The sequence below is a fragment of the Chamaea fasciata genome, unplaced genomic scaffold (genome assembly GCF_029207755.1).
Source record: "Chamaea fasciata isolate MVZ Bird 193981 ecotype frontalis unplaced genomic scaffold, bChaFas1.0.hap1 SCAF_1, whole genome shotgun sequence".
In the NCBI taxonomy this organism is placed as follows: Eukaryota; Metazoa; Chordata; class Aves; order Passeriformes; family Sylviidae; genus Chamaea; species Chamaea fasciata.
In genome coordinates, this window is record NW_027094086.1 from 75,388,534 (window position 1) to 75,415,767 (window position 27,234).

Genomic DNA, 27,234 nt, shown 5'->3' on the forward strand with positions numbered 1-27,234 from the left:
GTTCACTTTACAGCTCGCTTTACAGTAAAAGCCTAACTCATGTAAAGAAATCATGTGCTGGTGACAGGTAAGCATCCTAAGTTTTGAAGCTCAAATTCCTGCCCTCCTTTCAATAACTTTGCTGGTCTGGGAACAACAGACCTTACAGAAAGGAGCCAAAGCTCACCTCCAAATGAGGCAATGGTGCGTGAAGAAGCACTCAGCACCGTTTGCAAAAGCTCTGACCAAACAGCACTAAGCTACTGTTGGCATTTGTGTAAATGACTGGTAATTTTTCTTTTGATTCTGCATGTTGGTTTGCTTCCTGTTCTTGACTCACAGAGTTGGCAGTGACATGCAATAAAGGTATGGAGAAAACAACATCAATACTAGCCTTCAAATCTGGGAATACATTAGCAATATATACCATCACCAACGACAGAATCTGCACATGATGACAGATTTCTACTTTGCAGTTTTCTATATAAAGTTACCATAAAATACAGCTTAGAACTTTTGTATTACAAATAGACAATTCATGGAAGACAACAGTCAGAAACTGACCCTGTTGCCAGTCCACCTATTATTCATTCCCCAACCAACCAACTAACCAACTGAGAAAAAAAAATACTGGTACAGAGCAGAATAGATAGAGCAAGCTTTTATGTTTTAACAAAACTTTGACCTCTTCACCCTCTCCATCTTACTAAAGCAGCCCACTGACGCTAGCAGGTAAGATCCTTACTGCAAGTGTGTACACCCAGCAGGTTACCAACAACACCTAATGTGCTGCAAACCATAATATAAATTTATGACTTGATGTAGGCATTGCACACATGTAGCCACTGCCCACACAGCAAAGTGTTTGTGTAGCTGTGGCATACACGGCAGTGTACTCAGTGACATACACGTTTCACTTCTTTTAATGGTATTACATTGATCACAACACTTCAGGCTGAAATACTTCCTGAGATCAGAAAATATGCACCTTTAAAATCCCCAGGATCTTCAGTTGAGAACTTTGGGAGGACAAAGTTCAGACAAACACTCTTTATTGTTGTTGTTATTATAACTATTAGCAGTTCCACAAGTCATGCAGAATGGAGGAAGTCAGAAGCAAGGTTGGTTAACCAACTGATGGCATTTGTTTACTTCTCATATCATTACAGCTATGTTTCTCCATTAACACATATTTAAAAAAAAAAAAAAAACAACAACAAAAAACCAAATAAAAAATAATGATAATTTGCCTGTGGTAGACAATTGTTGATCTATATAACTGACCAGCCTTTACAAATAACCATCACCAGTAATAAATTTCACTAGATTTCCAATTAAAAGCCTGCTGTGATTTTATAGATCTTTGTCTGCTGCTCTCTAGTAACAGATGTGAAATGGAAGCCGTAATTAATGCTTGGAGACAGGAACTCTCTTTGAACCACATTTTGAAAACATTATCTGATATGTGCAAGCATAACATTCTAATTATGGAGGTAAGCAGCTATGCATAGACATTTGTCATGCATTCTTAGCAACAGCATTCTCAGCTCCCCACACTTCCAGGGAAAGAGCTGGTGGCAAGAATTTTCCCCATCTTCTCAGTAGCACAGGAAGGCATGAAAAACACTGTGATTCATCAGCATACTTTTAAGATTTCTTTTTTCTGTAAAAGCAGAGTAATTAAATAAACAGCAGTTTCCTCAGTGACCACAGAGCAGATCCTGCAAACCGCTTACCTGGGACTGCTCTACAGCACTGGATGCCTCTGGAGAGGAACCATGCAACCACAGCTGGATTGCATATGAGACCAGGACAAATGTAGTTCTAGGGGCTAGTGCAATTGTTCTAGGGACATGTACTATGTTTATATAGTACCAATTAATGACACAGTTTCTGTGTACCACTGTCTGGGTTTTTTTAAGTCCATGGCCCACAATTATTTATAACAAGGCACACGACAGGCCAAAGACCAAGGCTGTTGAGCTAACCAGGACATTGTAAGAATCTATGATATACGTTCTTTTTAGGATCAGTTTCCACACGGAGTGTGTCCAACTTTTTCCATTTAAGAAACCAGTCAGGAGGTTTTGTCTCCATTAGTAAGTACTTTAAGACTATGGTTTAATGGTACTTACGGTGGTATTCAGTCAAAGGTTGGCCTTGAAGACATTGGAGGTCCTTTGCAACCTCAGTGATTCTATGATTCTATTAGCTTCTACTGATCTTCCTTTGTTTCTCTGCCTTCGCTTACAACTTGTGTCCGTGTTAGAGGACATCTGAGCAGGAGTGCTATGCAAGTGTATGAATTATGTCTGTCTGCACTACATCAACCGTGACTTTAGTGTGTCCCACTATTTTCTCACTGTAACATGCAGCAATATCCACTTCCTGCTGACAATCATAGCACAGTACAGAGCAACTGCACTGGATTCAAAAGGAGTTTTACTGTACTTGGAAAAAAAACAAATATGCAAAAATCCAGAAAAACAAGTCACAGAGAGCAACTGACCTAGAAACTAAAGTGTCTATGTCTGCAAATAGAATTTGAAAAAACCCCTGTGGTGATTATTGATTAATACTGCACAAACATTAACTAGTTGCCTCTGGGAGCCCTCATGACTTCGAGGGAGATAAATTGTCTAATTACTGCAAGCTTAACAAACTACAACTGAACATGCTGCTTAAGTAAATAAACACTAATAGATTTAAAAATCAATGCATAAATAACTAAAAATACCTTTTAAGAACAGCTAGAACTGAGCATTCTGTACAATGAAGTGACTAGGAGCTCTGCAACAACCTTGTCAGTGAAGAGACAACTATTCTAGTTTAACACCTTTTTCAAAAATCAGATAAACATTGCTTTTTCATCCAAGTTATTCTATGTTTGTTGCTTCAGCTGAAGAGAGAAGGGAAGCTAGCCATGAAAACTGAGCTCCTAATTACCATCATCCTCCCTCTGATGTGGATGTGGCTGGTACAGCACTACACGTTGACGTGGCTGGTACAGAACTTTTCATACATACGCATGCAAACATAACAGATGGTTATAATTATCGGCAGGCGAGCTGCAGTCCTAATTTGTGAGTGAGCAAAAATAGGTTGTGTTGTCCCTCACCCTTCCTGGACACCACACCCAACTACTGGACAACCTGGAGGTCACTCTCCCCCCCATCAGAGGAGGGTGACCAAGGGACTGTCAACTGCAGCCCAAGCAGAATGCCACTCTGAGCATGGTGCACATCCTCCACCTAAACAAGACAGGCACATGCCAAATCATCATCACCACTTCAGAGGGGAATGTGCCTACCCAGCACTTCTTAAATTAATTCAAAAAGGAAAAAGCTAATCAAAAGTTCTTTTGAAACTTGTTTATTGCTCAAACTCACACAAATGAGGGCAGATATGACACTGAAAGCCTCTACACTGACCTCCACAATATATACTGAGGTTACTTCCAACCTGCCTTTCACCTCAGCTAAAGATGCTCTCTCATCCTCTGCTCTGCTCTTCAGAAATCTGCTCATCTGCATCAATAACCAACCACTGGCAGAGACAAGACAACTGCAGTCAGAGGCAGAGGCAGCCCAAACACCATAATTTCTGCAACTCACAGCACTATCCAGGCTGTGTGGTTTATAGCATTCTCTCCAAGGCTGAGTCAGTCTGCTCCACAGTGTGTACTTAACTAAAAGTAAACCAGAATCAAAAGCTGGGGGACAATTTGCCTTTGAACATTGAAAAGAGTAGCTGCCACAGCACTTGGCCTGTCTATACCATGTGTCCTGTGATGGCCTCGCTTCAGAGGTGACCAAATCCCCCAAGTGCCTTCACAAAAGGCTCTGTTTTCAAATGTGGGCACCTTCCATTTTTAGCACCAGTGTTTATCTTTCCATATTTTGCCACACACCAGTCTAGCATGCAAGCTAATCTGAGCATTCAAAGATGAGCATTAAACCTTGTCTGCTGATGTCCACAGCTGGATCAACCACTGCTGTTCCCAATAAGAACAACATGGGAGATGAAATAGCAATGAAAGCCCGTGCAAAGTATGATCACTGCCATTCTCAATTTTGTCCTTTCCTGGACAACAAACATGGTGATAGCACGGAATTAAACATTCAGATAAATGCAGTATTAATCACAAAGCCTGAAAAAACACCAGACAGTACCAGCCTGCCTGGAAGAATCAAAAAACGACTTGTATACCCTATGCTTCTCACAGGGCAAAAAGAGAAAGCACACACTCTTTAATGGAAATTCACACAAAACATATCACAAGATGTTAACAGACTTGACACTGTTGCAACTATCGTTGCACATAGACAAGAACAACATTTTGTCATTCACCTTCTCACAAACAGCACAGATTCATCTGAGAGCCTCAACTCATCATGTTCACAGTCAGGCACCATTCACATTATGAACATAATCTGTCATCTAAGTCAATATTCTTCCCTCCCCAGGAGATATCAGGAAATATAGAAAATCTTCCGCTGACCCTTTATAGCTGCAGTTGTTGGCAGCAGCAAATAAAGTCACTGACATGTTTGACAAAACTTGGCATCCATAGCAAATAACATTGTAGTATGAATTAGGAAGTAGTGAAAAGTTTAGGAACATGGGTATGAGTATGTGAGACAAAAATGTTAACAAGTAACAGAATATTAAACTGAGCTCAAACATGTGAAGATATTTATTTAAATGCTCATTGCTGGAGAAACAGCTCTTCAAATACAGAAAAACACACAAGTTAACAGTGGAGGATCTGCATAAATAATTGTCTTTCTGAGAAAATAACTGTTTAAATTTCCCTTTAATAGTTTCTTTTGTACTTTCGAAATTATATACTCTTTACACTACAATACAACTAAGTATATTGCACTTGATAAAGTTTTTATGTGTGTGTGAACAAGCAAGCATCAGAACTGAAATTCCAACTAAATGTATTCTTTGTGAAGGTAAAAAGGTGCTTTCTGGTCTCAATGCCACTGAGAAAACTAACAAAATGCTGCCATGCTCAAGAACCGCACTAATATATTTGTAATACAACAAGCACAGAACTCAAAAAATGACAGCATACATCTTTGCATATCTCTCTTCTACTCAGGATGTGGACAAGGAGGTGCACAGGTAAAAAGGCAAAGCAAGAACACAGCAATTAGATGGTTGTTTGTATCCGCGGATGGCAAGAAGTCTTTTATGGGATGATCAGCCCCTAAATCCATAGTGGAGAGTGGTACATGTCTTCCCAATTTACCCCTAATGCACCAGGGGCAGATACAGCCAAGGTGATGGGGCAGATACAAGAGACAATGCGTGAACTACAATGATGAAGCAATTCCTTGTCAAGGGAGAAGACAAATGGATAATCTGGAAAGTTTTGATGGTTCCTGGCATAAACTCCAATGTTTTTTTCTATCCTATACTAGAACTAGTTTGGTCCCAAAGCAGAATGACTGAGCAAGTTTGAATGATCAGCTGCAAAGTAACCTTCAACAGAGGTAAGTTTAATGCTTCTTCAGTGGGTTTTCTTTGTTGTTTTGTTTTGGGTTTTTTTAATATTAAACATTAAAATATCATTGAATTTCTCAATATAGTGAAGAAATTTTGGCTTTAAATGACAGACCTCCTTTTGCAATGACAACACCCCCTTCTAAAATATATGCTCCTATATTTATGAACTTTCATTAAATTACTCAAGACATTTAATCAGTTTTTTGTGATGTTTTTGTTCCTGAAGCCCTTTCCTGCTAAAACACTACTATTGCTGCAGTAGGGGTACCAATGAGATTGGAGAAAAAAACGCTTCTATACTCAGGTCCTGGTTACACATACAGGGCAACAGAGAGGTTTTCATATGCATTTCAAAACACAAGGGTTTTTTTCCAACCACCTTTCCAATAATTTTTCAGATGGATTCAAAAGAGTAAGCAGTTAAATTAGCAAAACTGAAGGGACAATGCACAGTCAATAGCAACTGCAGATCTGTCATCATTAACAGCACACAAACCTGTTTGTCTAGAAACGTACACCACACTATGCACCAAGGATCAGAACACCCTAAACTTGCCTTGACAAGCTAAGAAAGAAGCTAGGACATGTCTTTTCAGAACAAGGCTGTTCTATGCCTCATCAAAAAAATCACACTCATACTTCATGGTTCTTTAAAAGGGGGCGTGTCCTCTATGTGACTGCACATCATGAAACATTTTTTTTAAATTTTGACTCACACTGAGGACCATGCGCTAATCTAACAACACTGATAGAAAACGGAACTTTTATCAACTACATTTTTTCCTCAAGCATGCAGGATTGTTCATTTATGCTATTCATTTTTTGTTTGCTGATTTTTCTGAAAGTTCATTTGTTTTGAGAAAAAAATACACATAAAGACTTGTGTAAAGATAGCTGCCTCAGTATTGAGGATTCCCCATGCTAGACACTTCAGGGTAATGTGCAAAGGAATATTATTTCTTTGTGCCCATTTTTGCTTTTTATCAAATCTTAAATACAGAAAAAGTTTATCTTTTCACTTAGATATGTAAATATTTAAATAAGTAAGCTAAACTCAGTAGATGAAGCTTGAAAAAAGGCATATATGTGGTCAAATCAAGGGCCCAGACATGTGATGAAACAAAAATTGTGTTCTGCAATTATTAGCAAAAAACCCAAACCAAAATTGCCAACCACTGAACCACTGAAAAGTGCAATTTTGCAACCTGTAGCAGCTGCTAATATTCCTCATATCTTTTGCATATTTAGTGCAGTTCCAGAATCAGGAAAGATTTGTATTTAGGCAGTTCAAGATTAATGAAAATTTTGAAGAAGCAGGTAAATCTAATCATAAAAATCTTCATTACAAAGTTAAGAAAAGGAATTCTGTGTGGACTAATTCCTAGTTTTGGAAAAGGATAAACAGCTGTCTGTTCTCATAGACCCCAAACTCCAACTATCTTTTATTTAACAGCTTGACAATCATGTGCTTCTTTCATAAAAACCTTTCTACTACAATACAAGAGGCAAAGCTAATCAGAATTGGAATTTGGCCTGACAGGATCTCAAACGGCAGTGACAGACTAAGTTCCACCAGATCCTGTCTGGTGACATACACAGCACATGTTGTTAGGGCAGAGTCTAAAGGAGAAGAGGAAAACGAGTTGTCATGGGTTTTGTAAAGAGCATATTATTCTATTCCATCTGGGTGGAGCAGAATTGCTTATCTTTGCCCAAATGGGTCAGTGTCACTTATCAGATGGTGGAGTGCTACTTATCTCTCTTCATTGTTTCACTACTTCCATGGGAATGTCCTCTGCTAATGGACCATTAAGAGTTCATCAATGACATGACACATTACACTGCACTATTGTAAGCTGCTCCACACAGGGAGGAGGAGCCAAACCATCTTAACCTAGATAAAAAAAAGCCACAGTCCCACTAGGTATCCAGTTTTTCCACCAGATCCCTGGAGGAAGACCGGACCCATCTCACCATTACTAGACCCTTTTTCTTCAACGGGACCATCTCTACTCCAACAGAACCACATCTGCCACTCAGGAGGGCTTATTTTGGACTGCTTCCAACACCCTGACCAACAGGGTGTCAGGTTGTATTCCTGACTCTGTCAGGGTTTTCTAGGATTTCTTGTTTGTTTATTTGTTTGCTTATTCTTCTGTACTACAACATCTGTATTTTTAAATCCCTAGTAAAGAACTGCTATACCTATTCCCAAAATCTTTGCCTAACAGCCAAGACTCCAACCCTCCCTGGAAGATACCTGTCTGTCTAAACCAAGACAGAGACCCTTACACAAGCCTGCCATTGAAAGTGTAGAAGTGTATGTAACATGCCAGTTTTTCAAGATTTCCAAGGGATTGCATGTCCAGCCGGAGCTACCTTCTCCTTCCATCACTGTGGGTGAGAAGTCCCTATATGAGGCACGCTTCAGCTCTATGTGGATACACAAGGAACTGGAAAATATTAAGAGAGGAGATAGCACAGAACAGCAAAACACACACAGCACTTAGACATTCAAAACCCTTCCCTCTGGATACATTTCTCAATTTTAGAAAAAACTTACATATATTTTATCTTGCTGATATCGCTGGAATAAGTTGTGCATAATGGAGCCTTCATGGAGATCTACGAGGGCTGCCATGTCTTCCACGCTCTCTGTGCTTGTCTGATGCATAGGTGCTACTTTTTGGTATGTGATCGTGCTCTGTTTATAAGTGAATACCTGAAAGAGGGGAAACAAAACCAACGTTAATCAGAGCACACACTGAAAAACTCCTGTCTGAGAATGGAGCTTTCATACCCATTCATATCCCCTATCCAGCTTATCAGTGTGCAGACTTGCAAAACATAATAGTCTGGCAGGGATACCTTCCTCTAAAGCTTCTCTGACACTGATTGAAGCCCCAAATACCTACATGGGCCATATGAAACTAGAACATACTAACAATACACTGAGCATTGTAAGGGCTTTTTCTGTTTGAGGGCAAATGCAATTTTGTTTCACACTGGGTTACTGCTAGACTTTATCAAGAGAAAAATAAACCAAGCAATAACCATTTCCAAAAATACGAAACCAACCAAACAATAAACCACCTCTTACAGTAAAACCCACTTACACTCAAATTGCTCTAGAAGGAAATGCTTGACTGTGCAAAACAGCAAATTAAAATGAATGCTCTAATAGGCTGCAAGTGTTCATATATTTGATCTGAAATCCACTTAAATGTTTCCACTCAACTTTCCAATCAGGAAACAGTCATTACTCTAAATGCGAGTAGCACTCTTAAGTTCTTTGTGCAGCAGATATTGAGAAATGAATAAGCCAACAGATTTGTTAATTGACTTTTGGGACTAGTTTCTGAAGCCAGTCCTTAACAAACAGTAGAAGCTCTAAAAAGAATTTAAATACTTGGTTGGAAAACACTTTTATATATCTTCTGTAAAACTATCTCAAATATGCAAGAAGATGTACACATCCTCAATATAGTTAAACTTTTATGAAGACTAATATCATCAAAAAAGACTACAAAACAATTGATTTTGAATTCAGCATCCCATTTCCTGAAAATTTACATCTTGGCACCTCATCTGTATAGACATATGCCCACATTGGCATAGCCAATGCTCCTCAGGCAATACTTGTCCCTGCTAATGGTGCCATTTCACTGTTAAGAGGTCAAAGCATGGAATTAATGCAAATACTTTGTGGAAACACTAACATGGAACACCGGAAAAACCCAAACCCTTCCAAAATCCTATAGAATAATATTTATGAAGCCAACAGAAGCAGAGCTATAACTGTCAGCCAAGCACCAGCAAGCACTGTGGGAATACTGCTGTGGGCTGGGGGTCATGCTGTGCCTGAGGGGCCACCTCTGCACAGCAGGAGGAAACCCCTCAGAGGATTTTCACCGAACAAGTGACATTATGTAGGAGGCCATCCAGATAAACAGTGATGTTGTCTGTCCTGCTGAGACAAGTGAGAGAAGCTGAAGAAGCAAGGGGTTGAAGGCAGATCAGACTGAACACTGAAGCTCTGTACTTGGATATCCTAACAGCTGACGGAGAAGTACAGCCTGAAGACATTTCTTCATTAAAATAGTATCCTAAACAAAACAAATGGTGGCACAGGCCATCACACCGTTATAGATTGGTGCAGCAGCACTTGCACCAGCACAAAGCATACTGAAGGAAGGCTGGGGAAGAAAGGAGATCCAGGAAAGAAATTTCTTACAGGAGCAGGGAGGTGCCACTGACATCAACAGGGTATGTGAGCAAACCATCAGAAAGTTCCAACAGGTTTTGAGCATCCCAGGTATAATCCCTGGCTGGGGGAAAAAGACAGACATGGAGAGATGAGAGCCTTATTTTGTGGTGAAGAACCATATGGATGACAGGAAAGGGATTTATACAGGGCAGAGGGACCCTGCCAAGATGGAAAAAGCAGCCACTTGTAGGAGCATGCGGTTCAGACAGAGCATCTAATATACAGAATGAATGTGAAGAGCATCAACTGATAGCAAAACTTTTTGGGGCTGAAAACTGTGTTAGCAGTCCCAAGACTAACCATTCAAACTGTAAATGGAATTAGAGATAATTACATCTCAAAAGTTATAAACTGCAGTTCCTAGTCAGAAGAACCAAAAAGGAAAACTCAAAGGTCATACTGTAGAACAAAAATACCACAAGCTGAATGATTCGGAAATAAAAGGGGTATAAGGAGAGCAAATCCTAGAAAAGTAAGCAACTTAGCAGAGGCTATGTATCATCCCAGATACAGAAAAACAGACTCAGTGAGAGAATTAGGAAACCAAAAAAGGGTGATACATATCCTATGAGTGCATCTCATGTGAATATGGAAGGGAAGCAAAATATCACTTCTAGGAGGATAATCGCCATATTTGTGTTGTCTACCCTTCGGTGAGTGGTTAGTAGGGTAGGCAGAGCACCCCATACATCACTCAGCATGTTTATTAATGTAAAGAATTCACAGACAAACACCAAGAAAAATAACATGACAAATGACTTGCATGTGGCAGCACTACAGAAGATGGTCTCTGCATATTCATCCTTCCCACTCAAACTCACTCTTCTCTCTTCTTCAGTCTAGTTGTTCTAATACTTCCATCTCTGCCACACACTGCCTTCTTGTTTGGGTAAGAAAATTGTTCTGTGAGCTGATTCAGAAATAGGATTGTGCATCACTTGGCTAGAAAACACACCAGCTTCTAATAATGGCTGCAACCCAAATAAGAGAGGAGAAGGAGCTCTTCTTGAAAACTGCGGAGCTACTTTTCATTTTTAATTTTTGCCAGAACCATGTGTCCCTCAGATTTCTTAAACCCACTGTAACACTTGATCAAAATCAAGATCAAAGCCATGAGAGAGGGCTGCAGGATCACATGTACAGACTTCATCTCCATAAAATGGGCTTTTTGCAGCCCTGCTCCTCAAGGTCTAAAAGGCCTGCTGTGTTTTATTTCATCTTGAATCACGCCTTTATTAGGATAAGGACGTGGAAAAACTACCTTGAACTTTATCATTACTAACTAGAAGATCATGTTATGAAATATTACAGCACTTGAAATCTTCAGGAAATAGGAACCCAGAGCCATGCTGCAGGATCAGCACAAAGAACAGGAAGACGACCAAGTTGGCTCCTGAACTTAAAGAGGACCCTGTTGTCAGAGTGCAGGAACATCCATCCTCAAGGTCCCTCCCAGCATTTCTGGAAGGTCAAGTGAAATATGCAGGAAACTAGAATAAGATTTAAGACAAGCCTAAATGAGAATTCAGCAAAAACTTCTTTCCTTTCTAGATATAAATGGTTCGAGATAACAAACATGCTGAATACATGGAAAACTAAATTAAACCTTAAAGAGACAGCATGCAAAATAAGAACTCTCAATGTTATTCTGGAAATGAAAATTAGAGGCTGAGATAGGATAGACCAATGCAAAGAACAATGACAAAAAGAACAAGCTTAAGAAATGTAAAACAAAACAGCAAACTCAGCCTAACAACAATCAAGTGCATTTCACTGAGAAAGGAGAACCCTTCAAAACTGCCCTGCTGTCCCTACCACAGCTTACTAGTGCTGTGATGAACATGCCAAAAATGGACCCAAATGAAGAAGTGGCCTAAAAAGCCAGAGGACCAATGCTATCCTGCACAAATTATCTGGCATGTGGGGAAAAACATCTGTCTTTCAAGCTTTCCATTTAAGGGAAATGCCACAAAACAATGTAAAATTAATTTTCTGCATTGAAAAAAATACCCCTAAGCTCAAGATCTAATGGAAATTATGTTTTAACAAAAGATGTAATTTGTAATACAAATTAACTGAGCAAAGTACATCAAAGTAGGCTCTCAACAACAGGAGTACATATGCTTTCTCTCTTATGGTACCATTTTGTTACATGATGCCAAATTTTAAAAAATCCCTGATCCCTCAGATCATTAAATGGCATCAAGAGATTTCACAACAGCTGAGTCAAGTGAGTTTAGAAGAATGCTGAATTAAGTGCTTATGTACATTGAAAAAAACCCCACAATCTCCACTCGCTGCAAAAGCTACAAGTCACACTCGGAATATCGAGCCTGCACTGAGCCTACACACAACTGAAACTCTCAGGGTGTTTTTCACAAGGAGGTGAGGTTTTGGTCTGACGATGATGACCCATATTGGATGGGAGGAAGGCAGAAGCTACTCCAAAAGTTTCCTGATCAACAAGTTGGTATTTGAATTACAACCTTTACTGTTTTAGTGAGACTTCTGCAAGATTTTTATTTAAAGGCAGAAGTAGACTCATTTGCACCTTGGAAACCCTGACACAAGCTAGATCATTACTGAAACTGCTCTCTGAAAACATGCAAGGTCAGCTACTGAAGAGTTCACATATTGTAAGCATTTTAAAACAACCTCTTCTACACAGTAACCCATTACCTACCACATGGGCAGCAACTGCATCAGCTGGTCAGTGCCATATATTAATAACACACGTTGAACATGGTACTGACTGACTGATGCCAAGTACTGCCTGCTTGGGCATGGTTATGCAGCTTAACTCATCCCTGTTGTCAGTCTTGTTACAATAAATCCAGAGGGTTTACTGGTAGGGGTAACAGACATGGAGCAACCAACCCCCTCCGGTTGCTCCTTCCTGCACAAGAATTTTTTTTTATCAACCCTAGATGTACTCTGTAAACTGCAGGGCCTTACAGAAGATAATCCTGATATCCAAACACATAAACCAGAAATATTAGAATTTTGTCACACACTCAATTTAAATGAAGTTGCTCAGATCCATATAACCAGAAGGATAATGTAAAATACGGTAAACATAAAATTCAGTATGACAGGAAAAGTGAAAACAAAGAGCTACTGTACAGAAGTCACCCCAGAGATGGCTTTACAAAGTAAAAATACACAAGCAAACAGTCAAAATTTTTTTAGCAATTCCTGTGATGCTAGAAAACCAGCTGCTACAGCATCTGGGCAGTCCACAAGCACCAGAAAGCAAAACTAATTGACCCGAAAACCAAAGCCAAAAAGTAAAGTTCCTGTTGCTGTCCTGTGGACCGTCCTATGTGAACTCTTCACAGGGTTAATCCCAATGGCTACCGTGATGTCCGTGAAAATCCATGACTCAAGAGTAGCTCTAGAGGACTTGGTTCATACTTTCATGACATCATTGCCCTCTGTTTTCTGAGGCATCTTTTTGCCTATTGTCACAAACCTCCCAGCACAGATGAGCATAGCCCAGCAAAACACAGAGGACTTTACATAGAAATGTCCACTTAAAAATATTCTTTTTTCATTCTCTGCTGTTGGTCGGAACTGAGGATCATCATTTGTGTTTCCCTCATGTTAAGAAGTTAAAAGAATGCAATAAATCTTACAAAATGTCTTTATAGATGAGTCCAAGCAGAAAAAGGAGGCCATTACAAGCTGTGGAATGCAGCGTTCCAGGGAGAAAAATAAATCATGATAAGTCCAAGGACCCAGAGATTAAAAACAAAAATAAGAATGTAGTATTTTACCCTTTTTTCCTGGAGAGATCTACTGTCTAATTAGATACTTAAAATACAGAACAAGGATGCTCTCTTATTAATCTAACAGAATTTAATATCAAACGTAAAGCAGAAGAACTATTGATACTGTAAAATTCGACATCTAATCATTACAAGAATACAATCCAAGTAATGTTTTTTTCCAGTAATTTCCTATTTTTCTGTAACAGTTGACCTTAGACACTCATTGTGTTGTTCCAAAATAATCTTTCAGACAACAAGATGTACCAGGGCCCAAGGTTTGCTTTGATGTAATGTAATTTAACCTCAATCAAAGTAGCCAGAAAAGTCCACAATGAAGTTTCTTACCTATGAAACTATGGAAGAAAATGAATTAATTTTATGTAAAACATTTATTGATGTCAAGAAAAAAATATTACCAATCTGCTATCTGTGACTTTCTGGCCTTTTCTTCAAGCAACTATCCCATAAACACATCAGCTGAGAATCAGCCTATTTCCCACCTGTTTTGTAAAATTCTCCCCTTTTTTTGCTGGTAAGCATTGCACTTCCTAGCCTCCCTCCCCTGATAGGTGTGAATCTTGATCTGTAATGGAATATGTCTAAATGACCACTTTGCACATCACTGTACCTACCCAATCAGTTGAGTAACACACACCCTGTAAATTGTAATCCTACATTTTATCCTTACCCTCTGCCCACTTTGGTTCCTGCCATTTTCAGTTTTTGTTCTTTGTCCTATCAATCAACCCCCTTTCAAACCCTTCCTCTCAGTCCCCACTTCATATCACTTCTCAGACTCGTTGGGGCCTGGGACACCTGTGTCAGTAGCTGCTCCCAAGTTCAGGTGCTGGGAGCCTGCCCTGAAGCCTTCCTCACCCTCTCCCCAGCCTCCAGCAGCAGCAGCACCAGCAATGACTTGCAGCACCTCCCCCAATGGCTTTCCTACTACAACTTTCAGGTTCTCACACCCACACAGAATATCCCTTTCTGCTTCCAAGCTCCACAATGAGGGGAAACATGCTGCCAGGATGACAGCCTTGGTCAGTGACACAGCAGAGCTCAGCAACCCACTAAATTGTGCCTCTTTGTTGTTCCTCCAAGTGCTGACCACTGTCAACAATCTTGTCTGATCAACACTTCCCACGTAGTGCCCATTCCCCAGGAGGTATTTCAAGTTTACTTCACTATCTGAACCACTTCCATTCACAGACGAGTTCTGCCATCAAGTATGAACAAGTTTCTAATCACAAGTTCAGCACTTATGACCCTTCCATTGGGCTTCCCTACACAGACAATTAAGACACTTAATTTGAACTAAACACATCCATTTTATGTAGATTACGCTACTGTAAGCTAAGCCTCTAGGCAGTCCATATAATTCTTACAAGGAAAAAACAAAAAGGTGCATCTTTAACTTTCCTTCCAAGTGACCTTGTATAACTTACAGCACCTGTGGACACCACAAAGCTCAAAGTTTAAGAAGCCCACCTATAAACACTGCGACTGCAGTACTACAGAAAATATGCAACATCCCTCACATGTCACCAGCACCTTCTCCACTGTGCAAAAGCTCTCCTTTCTGCTTGTGAACAAAGAAGTGAGAGAACTGCAGCTGCCCAAGCTCTCCCACAATGCTGGACCAAGTGAAGCAGTGCTAGGGCAGGACACAGGACCTGTACCCCAGCACCTGTCTCCAGCTCCCTGACAGGCAGCCAGCCAGCAGCAAGGTCTGACCAGCTCTGGCCACACAGAAACCCATGGAGGACGCTCTGACTTGCACGTCACTGTGACATGAGGCAGAGAGCAAACCCTGTGTTGTAGCACAGAAACAGAAGGTCTGGGCCCATGTTCCCCATAGCTTCAATCTCCATCTGTCTTGGGACTCCCCACCAAAGGCACTCCCAGATCAGTGTTACTGTAAGGAGCAACCAGTAAACAGATGTACTGGCAATCACTCCTTTTGCTTTCAGTGCACATCACCTTAACTAGCTCAAAGGACAAGGGGGTGAAATCTGAAGGTCTCCACAGGAGGAAGACCAGAACACTAAAAACTCTCACCCTTTATCCATCATTTTCCACACAACGGAAAAGTGTGTCTATGGACAATGCCAGGCACTGAAAGCATTAGCTTTCCTCTCAACATTACTTACTGCTCAAGTGAAACTTTCAGTTTCAAATTTGTATTTATTCTGTATTTATTCACAGAAATAAACAATGACTATTTGCAATTGAATGAACAAAGCTGAATTTGAATAATATGCCCCACTATCAAGAAGTGGAACAACTATGGTCAATAAGTAGCCTACAAATTACACCAGCTTTTTTGAGACACAAAGCCATTAATCTCAATAGGTCTTTTTTCTAAGAACAAAATAAAAAAGGAAAAAGCCCTGCAGATAGCTGACTGGACCATCTCCAAGACTAGAACAGGAGCAGCCTGTGTGCACTCCACAGCAGTGAAATCAGAGGCAATGTTTCTACAGGAGCTGGAGCTCTAGAGGAACAACCCTGTAGAGCAAGCCTTGTCCCAAATGAAGGCTCACCAAAGAAGGCGACACTCTGCGATGCTCTCTGTGATTCCAAACAAAACCTGAGCAATGCTACTGTGAGCCTTTTGGCCTCATCCCTCTACATTCTTCTCAACCCAACACTTTACATGAACTGACCCTGCCTGGGCTGCTGGTGTAGCCCTCAAACCCTGTGGGTGCCAGTGACGCCCAAACCCTGTAGGAATTGTCCCACCTGCATGCAGTCGGGCACAGAGGGACAGGAGCTACCGAGGGAGCTGCTGCCAGGCACAGCTGCCTGGTAAGAATCTCCCATCAAGAAAGTTTCTGGCATCTATCACCACTGTATTATTGCCAAAACCAAGGAGGCTCTACCACAACACCAGCTGTAATGGATGAAAGGTCCTTGCATCAACCCAGTGCAAGCTGGTCCCCCCATACAGGGGGACACAGCCACCGGGCTGGGGTGCTCCTCCCCCTGCAAGGCTGCTGCTGCAGAGGGCTGGGAGGGACTGAAAAGAAAACAGACACAGAAGAAAGGTTTTTGCATGGAAATGGATGGTCTTTATGGTAAATTTCCATGTGCTGAGACAATTTAGCACTTAGGTTTCCTTCACCCCTCCTACCAGGCAGCAACCAACCCCTCAGCTCTGGTCAGAGGCAGCCAGGCACCGAAGGTTTTGTTCCAGTTCACGGCTCGCTCACCCAGTACTGGCTGGGTGCCAGGAGCTGGCAGACCTGCAGGAGCACCCCAGCAGGCTCCAGGGCCAAGGCCACCCTCATGCCAGCCATGAGACAACTAACACGGCCAGGAGCCAGGCTGGAGAGGAGCCAGCACAGACTGCACTTGGCTGCTGGCAGCATGATCCAGTGCACTCCTACAGCAATGCACCAGTCAGGGAGGACTGCAAGGTCTTACAACCCTCAACTACCTCCATTCTGAAAGCCACCACCCACAGAGCCTCGAGCAGTAACCTCCAAGACCCAATTCGCTCACACCTTCTTCTCCGGCAGGTATTACACCACTGGCAACAGTGCAAAGTATACTTCTCCTCCAGGGCTTTCCACCTCCAACTCCACCTCTGAATTCCTCTTGCAAAACCTCCCCTATTTCCAGTCATTTCTCCTCCCTTCCTCACTCTTCTGCGTCTTGCTATTATGGTCCCAGTTTCCCTCCTGGTGCCCTCTCCTGCCCATCACCTCCCCACAGGAAGATCTGGCCCTTTGGAACCACCCTGTCCTAGCTGTCAACACACACATGCATTTCATTTTGAATTCGAAGTGTCCAATCCCTGAAACACAGGCAGGGGTGCACCCCAGTCCAGCTGTCAGTCAACTAGTTCTCTGTCTGTTCTGCCCATACCCAAGGGAGGACTTGAATGTCAGAGGAAACACAAAAGGGTTGTCAGACAACAAATTAATGCTCTACTTGAAACTGGCGTGTAAACGTCATGAGACACCCTAAATACATTGGGGCCATAAAAATAATATAGAGCAAGAATAGGATACTGACAGGCATTAGTCATGAATCCAGGCATTAGTGCTGAGGGGAAAAAACCCCCTCTCTATGGACCATTTTTAAAGCTGTTTGTGAATTAAAGACATGACAACTTGCATACGTATAGAGGAAGTCCATAAACGCACAATCTCAGCTTTCAGATCTCCTGACAACTTTTAACTATAAAACTCTCAATTTATGTTTTCCTCAGTTACTTTTTTTTTAATTTCTCCAAATCCTGGTTTGATTTTTGCTAGTGTAAGTACTGTGTGCCTCACAGCAACAATATTTGATTGTACTCAGCTTTTTAACCAAACAACCTTTTGTTCATAACAGCCATGTGCCTGCTCCTATAGGACCTTCCTGCCTTAAAGAAACACCTTTTAGATTTTTATGTATTGACCTGTTTCCAGAGAAGCAGAATAGGCAAGAGATTGGCATAAGAGTGAACTGGTGGAGCTTGAAATTATCTTTGAGGGATTAATTTTCAAGTCCTTTTAAATCCACTTCAGTGAAATTTAGATAAGGGTCTACTCTCATTTTTGCTTGTTAAAAAAAAATAGTTTTAGGATTTTTTTGTCTTTATGTTACAAGAATAAAAAATCTAATTGAGAGACGGTACAAAGCTCTGTATGAGTTTGCAGAGATCACAGATCATAGACTATCTCAAGTTGGGAGGGACCGTTAAGGATCATGGAGTCCAGCAGAACTACCTAAAACTAAACCATGTGACTAACAGCATTGTCCAGATGCTCCTTGAACTCTGTCAGGCTTGCTGCCATGACCATTTCCCTGGGAAGCCTGTTCAAGTGCCCAACCACCCTCTGGGTGAAGATTCTACCCCTAATATCTAACCTGACCCATCACACACACACTTCATGTAATTTCCGCTTGTGAAAGCCTAAGTCCAAATTGATGCATGAATTATTTGTTTAAGATGACAGGAAAAGCCCTTTTATATTTCTTTTTGAAGTTAACTTTTAATCTTTTTTTCTACAATATCACAAAATGGCATTTTTACAGTATCCCTAATTGCTTTGTAAACAGCAACCAACCTCTTCCCTTCACTGGCAAGCCACACTCCAGCCCACACCCCTGGCACCACTTACTGTTGCTCAAGCCCAGAAAATAGCAACTGGGTACAACCCTGTTGTGAACATCAGCCCCTCACTAACGCTTTTCTCATCTTTAAAGGATCAGAGGGGCTTTTCATTAAGCCAGCATTTACGACCTGCTGTTCCTGCAGGTTGCCTGCGGTGAGAGGTTTTGACACAGCAGTACTGCTAGGAAGACAGCCAAAGGCATATTTTATCTACAGCTCAAAGCAGTCCTTTAAACAAGGTAACCATCTACTCAACTTCCCTTCCCCCAAAAGTGTCAGGTGTACAATGGTAACTTACACTGTAGGGAGGAGAGAGAGGGCAAGAGGTGGAAAAGCGAGGAACTGAAGCCCTGAATACAGTAAGCTCCTGAGAACCTCCATCCATGAAAACAAATATGGACATGATGAGCCATAACACACAATGGAAAATGCTCAAAGCAGAATTATGGGCAGGTGAACACAAAACATTGGGCATTTTCCCCAAACCCAAGCACACAGTTTCTATAGCAGCCTAGTCAACAAGGCTATGCCATTTCAAAGTTGACTTTTACCACGTGTGCTGATCTGAAAACAATTCATCAGGCTATCAGGAAAATGCTGTCTGAGGAGAAACAGCAAGGCCACTCCCTCTGTCACTACAGCCATTAATTCAGCTGAACAGCAACTGGGATTTTTTCCAGTCCTGACCTAAGATAATGAAAGGTGCCCTTAAACAACCGCAGGAGGAGGTGACCTCTTCTTACTTATGTGCCTGGTTCTGACATGCAGAGGTAATTGTAATTATACTGTAGGCAGCAACAGACCAGCTCTCAGCAGGTGTCCAAAGCTGCCTTTTAACCTACCCAAGTTAGCGCTGGGTCCCACAACAACATAGTTTCCCCTGCCTGAAAAGGCACCCTAAATATCAACAAATTATTTTCTGCTAGCATGGAAGCATTGTCAAATAAAAAAAGTAAGGGCAGGTGGTTTATCCACCTGAGTCTAGGAAGGGATTGATCATTCACTCAGCTTTCCTGCTGATCTCCCTGGGCCCTGTAGGGAAGCTCACCACAACCCGTGGCAGTGCCAACAGGGGTAAGAGGCCATGACAGAAAGCTTCATGCAGCAGGCATGGATTTACTGGCTTTGCCAGAGATAAAGGGAAGATCAGCTTCAGCTCTGCACCCCAGTGACCCCTCTTCTGAGAGGCTCAGACACTGAACCTCAACAGCCTGGTCCACAGTGCTGTTTCTGTGGCTAGCAACCTGACAGTGTCTGATTACTGCAGGCTTGGCTGCCCAAGTCTGCAATAATAATATGCAATAATCCCTCCCGAGAGGCATTGCTCTCACATGCCCTGCTAGCACGACCATGACAAAAGGCTCTGTGTCTGCAGAGGGAAGGAGCAAGGGACCTTGCCTCCCTACCAGCAGACAACCACGGGTCACTGCAGAGGGCAGGGGGTCCCTCTGCTCCTACTGCTGCTCAGACGACTTGGCAAAAATAGTAATTGACAGGTGAAAGGTGGGAGGAAGGAGGAAAAAGCTGGAAGAATTTTGAATTTCTATACAGTGAGCAAAAACTTGGGCTTTTCTTAATAATATATTCTGATAGGTTAACTAATCAAGGAGATTTCAGCACCAAAAATTATCATAATCATTATTTTCAGAAAAGCACAAAGCCATCTTATTTTACAGTTCCATGGAGTATATTCTGCCCTTGGAATCTTACTTTTCTCCAGGACCAGAGTGCTTAAGACAACAGCAGCAGTCTCCAGCAGATGACCACTGACAGCTCCTGGAGAAGCACTGTGGATCAGTGAGCATTGCTGCTGGTCAGCCAGCATGTTTCAGCAGGGCTTTGTTTTGCTCTCTTTAACCAGGAATTCCACCTAAAAAGTTACCCAGGCCCTTTGCTAGCTGTGCAACACAGCAAAGGTTAACACTTCAAGACTCTCAGGGCTCTCATGTTTGCCTGTTATCCTCACAACAAGGTGCCCACCAACATGTTAGGCTGAACTGTCCTAGAGAGCCCCAACCATGTTCAGCAAGGAAATCCGAAACTTCCCAAACCCGCGTAATGGGGACTGGCTTTCCATCCCCCCCTGCCCTTCCCAGCAGTGTTAGCTGAAGCAAGAGGAAAGTCTGCTGCCAGGAAGAACAAAACAGGTTTGGACAAGCATGAAACCAAGCTGCACGTATCTTAAGATAGCAGCCAAGGCAGTTAAGCCTTTTTCATTACAAACATGAAACCCAGACCCACACCCCGAGATCCCAACTGGCCCGTCAACTGAGATCCCTCAGACCCACGTGCAGCTGGAGTCTGAGGGTTCTTCCTGCAGCCACATGCCGGCCTTCACTGAGTCAGAGGGGTCCAAATGCCCCTGACAGGTCATTTATGATATTTTCATTTACATTGAGGGGGGAACACCGCCTGACTGAAGTTTTCCAGGCCTCTCCTGCACAACAACTGTTCTAAGATCAACAAAACCAGCTGAATATTGCACAATGGTTCAGTCATGAAACCACAATGAAGAGAGATAGAAGGAGTGGAGTTTAAAAAAAAAAAAAAAAAAGGTGACACATTAAATAAATAAATAAATAAATAAATAAATAAATAAATAAACCCTACTGTATCTTGTTTTGAAAAGGTGCAGAAATAAGGGAAAAGGCACAAATGCATATTTATCCTCTAGTTCAAAATCTTGAAAAAAAAAAAAGTGAAAAAAAAAATTGCTTATTTACAAGCAGCAAAGTCACCTTCTAACTTGCACTGAAGTTGCACAGTGCTCTCCTGGGCTGCTGCAGGAGAATTACTCAAACTGACTACACAGTCAGGTACCAATTACTTAGGCTCTCTCAAATGCATACTAGGAAATTTGATTATTACTCAAATAAAGAATACATTGTTAGGAATGCCAGAGTGGACTCTTTCTTTGACTGAAACCTTTTTATGAAAAAACCCTACCTCTTTGCTATAAAGTTTTACGGTGTCTAGTACAAAGACCTCTTGGAGATTTTTTTTTCAGTACAAATATGAAAACACTTCTACATTTTAATATGTCTAGTTTGGGGGAAAACAATATTACATTCTTTTACTTGGTAATATTACAAGGAGCATGGACAAATATACCAGGCCCAGGAGCCCAAGAATTCACAGAACAGCTTAAAAGACCTTTTCTTCTTCCTGTCTTAAGAGTCTCTACAAGTTCCCCTTTCTTACATCCACAGAGATAATATTGTATATAATACTGCTCGTTTTCTGTTATTGTGCAGGTAAAGATCTCCTTTCATTGCACTTGAGAAAAGCTTGTGGATGTAAAATACAAAATTGTATTTTTTTTTTTTTTTTAAGGAATGATAGAAGGTTTGAATATAGGTTGTCTTGGTCATATTCCTGTGGTAGGTTTCCTTGAAGAAAAGAACTCTGGCACTGGCACTGCTAGAACTTGGTGAGGAGACAGGAGCACCAATCATTCATTGCAGGGCATGAATCCGCAGATACAGGCAGATGGAGAGGTTGAGAGATGCAATACTTTTCAAAGCCATGTCACAATTCTTATTGCATGGCACAGATATTGCTTTATGTGTGAGAAGTTGCACTATGTACAGATAAGGGAAAGAAGTTGCTCTTGGCTGTAAAAGTTTGAGAGACTGTTCTATATGTTACTCCCATAAAATCTGCATATAAACTGGCTGGTTTGCATTTGAACTATAAAACTCTTGCCCTGCAAGAAGCAGAAGGGCAAACTGAACACACATAAAGGTGGCTCACCTTATTAAAAGGTGTGTGTGTGTGTGTGATTTTATTTTCCACAGCTTGCCTGTGCTTACATTTGAAAACCACAGCTGAATCACATACCAGATAGCATGAAGGTGTATGCTGGAGAAGCCTGATTGCAACTGGTTCCCATGATACCAGCAAAGAGTAATTCACAGCACTATTTTTTCCACTCTAAATAAGGACAGTACTACTTCAGTAGTTGTGTCAGAATTATGGAGACAGACAACAAGGATGTCTTATATTCAGAGAGTTACTTGGTAGCTTTACACATAACCATAATGTTTATAGCTCTGGAAGGAAAAACCCAAACTGTTGCTGCAAAGAAAAATACACCAGTACTTTTCTGTCTTTGTAAGGATACTGCTGTTTGTTTTTGAAATTACTTTGACAAACCTCAAGCACATGAAGCTGTAAAAGCTACAGTTTATATTCTTTAAAATGAGGGTTAGCCAGAAGTCCAACATGAAATACTGTGAGATTACTTTAACATGACACTAAAAACCAATTAGAATAGACAGATTAAAATTGGACCACATTTTTTGATTGCTTGCATTGAAGGAAAGGTTGTGAAAGAGATACATGGACATTACAATCTTGTATACTGGTTAATAATGTTGCCCTCTACTTACCTTCCCAGGCTACTCTCAGTACTCAAAGTTTATTTTACTGTGTTTTCTGATAAAGACATATCTTAGAATTCAACTTTAGAGATTCCTGCTAGTGACAAAAGGCTGCCTTTTCAATGTTCTCTTCCCCTAAAGATGTGACTCCTCTCACCTCCCAAGACAGGTTCAGCTTATAGATACACAATCTCATCGAGGGTGCAATCTCCCTTTTAGGACACCGACCACTGGTTCTTTTTGTAGCAGACACTTTCAGTGCATAGGCCTGAACGTGAAACAGGCTTGGAGAAGAGGGAATTAAGCCCTATGTCCACCCAGGACAGAGCTGACCTGATAGCAGGTAAGCCCAGAACAATTTAATTTAGCTACCCGGAGCCTGAGCTAATGCCACTTCTCCCTGAGAGTACTGACCTAACATGATTCAAGCAATGGCAGTGCTGGGTTAACAGTTGCACTCTATGATCTTTGTGGTCTTTTCTAACCAAATGATTCCATTATTTTATTATTTTTCTCACCTGTTCCATTTTGTGTATGCTTCAGAACTGAGTCTAGGCTTATGCTTTCTGGTTAAATCCAGTGACTTAATTAAAGCTCTCTCCTGCTCTGACAATGCCATGATTTTTTTGCAAATAGCTTCAGCCTGGCAGATTAAATGAGAAGTTTCTAGAAACAAGAGTGTGTTTCAATCCTAAAGCCGAAGATTATGAAGCTAAAGAGACCATTATGATCTTTTGATGTGATCAGCTGTGTAACACAGGAAAACCTAGAAATACCAAAATTCAGTTTTATTTAGTAAAGTCTGAGCCCTGAAATACTGCAAATCTCTTTCTTTCCTCCTAAAGTATCTTGCATTCACTACCATCCATTTGGATATTGATTTTTGCTGTTCACAATATTAACTTCAACTAGCACAGGAAACTTCTCTACAGGCACTTCTTGTGCAGGATTAATGGCTCCCAACTCTTGCCCATATGATTTTTAAAGCCTGAGTTTAGTGATGTTCTGTGTGATACCCAACTTCAATTGTCCTCATCCAAGAGTCATGAAGCCCATGGCTCCAGTCATGTACCATCAATCACATTTTACATCATGCAGGGAAATCCACTCTCTGTGGTGTGGAAAGCAAAGACCATGGGACGGACACATCTGGGCAGTTCCATAAAGGTGGGACAGAAGTACTACCTAATACACAAGTTCAAGTGTGGTTGTAGTTCTGCTTAATATCAAGGCAATCATGGAAACACAGCCTCAGCAGTAAAGAAAGATATTTCATGAAGCAACAAATAAGCAAGTGTGCCCGTGGACACAGCAGGGCAGGACTGGTTCCCACTGCACCACCACATGCAACACAGCTGGACTCTAAAAAAGACAGTATGTCTTGTCAAAAATCAAGTACTATGGATTGAAGGCCAGACTTGGGCTTTTGAGTAACTGTTTATGCTTGCCACAATTAGAACACAGAGGTGAGGAAGAGAAAAAAAGTGCATTCCATTAGTACGACTCCAAGTAGAAATATTTATACCGGTATCTTCAGACACGTTGTTGTCAGCATACACTCTGACAAACAAGACACTGTTAACAAGGGAAAGCCCACAAAGGCCTCCAACAGTGTTACATCCATAGAGGCACCAGCAGGGAATCACCCAATACTTCATTTAGTTCAAGACTCAAGACAGGTAGGTAAAAGAAAATCCTATTTATTTTCTAGTATGGTTTAAAAATTAAGCTTAAATTAAAATTTTGATATTAAGTTATTCTTACGAGATCCCTGTACTGTAAAGAATATACAACAACTGCTATATAGGAAGTTCTCAATTCTGGGCTTCACTCATCTGAAAAAGTTCAGTCAAACCAACAGATTTGCTGATACTACTCTTACAAGGCCTGGCATGCTTTGCAGATTCAACAGAAAGTACACAATCTTGTGCTTCTCTGCAAAAATACTACTGTGCTCTGGGAAGAAAAAACACCCAACAAGAGCATACCAAGAGAATGACCACATGCAAACTGCACAGGCATAAATACGAGTTTCCAAAGCACCAAAATAAGTTTCTTCGTAGCTGAAATTTTCAGAGAAGGAAATGGATTGGAAGGCTCCAGATCAGGTGCTAGAAGTTGAGCACAAAATCTTAACAACAAATATTCAACAGCTGCTGGGAAAGAATTTAGCATCCCTAAAAGCAAGCTTTACAGGTTCCTACCATCATCTAAATAAGAGCACCTGATTTCAATTATCATTTTTAATAGGGTTTGATTTAACTGATCTGACCAAGACCAAAATAGGTCCCCTTACCAGATGTTGCACAAAAAGACAGAACCTCCATCCTACCACAAGACTGCCCATAAACACTGCTTCCTGTTCCTAGGCAGGGAAGCAGTACTTGCAGCCCAGGTCCTGGCAGAGGAAGCCAGTTGGTGAGGGGAAGGTTTAACCTGGACTATCAGGATGCACTTCTGGAGAGGACAAACCAAAGAGAGCATGTGCCAGGCACACAACTCGTCAAAGGGATGAAGTCAGTAATGAAGTTGAAGCAGCACTCATTTGGATCCCCTCTGCCTGCCCCTGCTCCTGCAGGGTAACTCAAGCACCCAGACACAAAGGACTGGCGGCAGAGAGCAAGCGACCGCTGGTCTCCACACAAATTCACCTCTCCAGAGGCTTCTCCCCTTAGGACAGGTCTACACCAGATCCTGCTGATGCATCCTATGAATCACAGATAGGAGGTTTTCCCAGCAGAGGCCCGTGACCTCACCATGATTACACCGATAGTGCTTTTACAGTGAATTTTCTTTTGCTCATGGGGCTACCGGGGTTACTTGTTCCAGGGTTAGCAGGCTGCCCACACAGTCGGGGAAGTGCTAGCACATCTGCCAAAATGTTTTTCCAGGCCCCTTGGGGCACAGTTCAATCCAATTAAAACACGCACAAAAGCAATAAAACTTAAAAATTATTCCCTTAGCACTGTGGGTTCCAGCAGTCCAAAGGTCCTTCCCTCTACTATAGAGCCAGCAACTTAAACTCAAACCCCTTCCAACAGAGCTGTATCAGCTATTTCTCCAATCACTTGACCCTTTACCATGTGCATTCAAGACAAAAACCATGCTGACTGGCTTGAGGTCCTTAGACATAAAGGAAATTTTTCTGCCCAGTTGCAAAGGAACTGAGAACAGCTTTGCCCCCAGAAAATCAGCACTTAATTGCAATCATGTCTTTCCTCTCATTCAACTTCACTACTACAGTGAAACCACTCTGCTACATCAGCTGAAGTTACAGTGGTGGCAGTGCCCACACAGAAGCTTTTATTTTAACTTTGTACAGTTCATTTCCTAGAAAGAAAAAGTGCTGGGAAGAAATGGAGGAGTGAAAGACAATCTCATTTCTAAACAGTGGTGGGAAATGTGAGTTAGCATGCAAAGCCTTGTCAGATCAGTGATCTCTGAAAGATGCTTTGAACCAATGGAGAGACATCCCCTTGGAGCACAACACTACAGGCAGATGCTTTGAATGGGATCCCGACCACAGGAAACAAAGATTCCACAATTCAAGCTGTCGAGGCACAAAATATGGCATGTAGGAAGGGCACAGAACACGCTCCTGAGACACAAAGAAGTTTTAAATGTTAGTAAGACACTATCATCTTTTCTAAAGATACTGGAAGATAACACTGCTGAGACAAGTTCAGGCAAGCACTCCCACTAGATCGCTGGGCAAAGATCAGCAACCAGTAAATGTTTATTTCCAGTGGGAAGCGGCTGCCAGGAGTGCAGACTATGGTTACTCCATTGACCACACACTGTGCTCAGATCAGATAGACAGCTTTCACGCTGCTGGATGCTCACCTCACCAACCTCAGGCTACATCTGCCCTGCAGGGATGGCAATAGGATCTCTGGCTAAACCCAATGCACACAAGTGAAAATCAGTGCAGGTACTGCCCAAAGAACTGTTGCACACATGGCTGCTAAACATACTGGGAGCTGAAAAGTGCAATGGGGTGTGTTCGTTAGAATTTTCTATTAAGAAAAATGCTTATGTTCCCATGGTTACAGACCTGTTTCAGACTATTTACAATAAAAAAGTTGCAATTCTTCTCAAACAAAATAGAAAAACAAAGAGAGTCGTTGGAGGGTGGTTTGGGTTTGTTTTTCTTTTTGACCCACAGACCTATTTTCAAACACAAACCACGAAGTTAATAACAGGCTTTTTAAT

At 41.5% G+C, this 27,234-nt stretch overlaps 1 protein-coding gene across 1 annotated transcript in view; it reads right to left on the reverse strand.

The window, feature by feature from the left end:
- MYO10 (myosin X) overlaps positions 1-27,234 on the reverse strand; it is a 162,740-nt gene that overhangs the window by 83,481 nt on the left and 52,025 nt on the right. Inside the window, 1 exon segment of the mRNA XM_066186412.1 lies at positions 8,060-8,218. Coding sequence (XP_066042509.1) covers positions 8,060-8,218 — 159 coding nt within the window.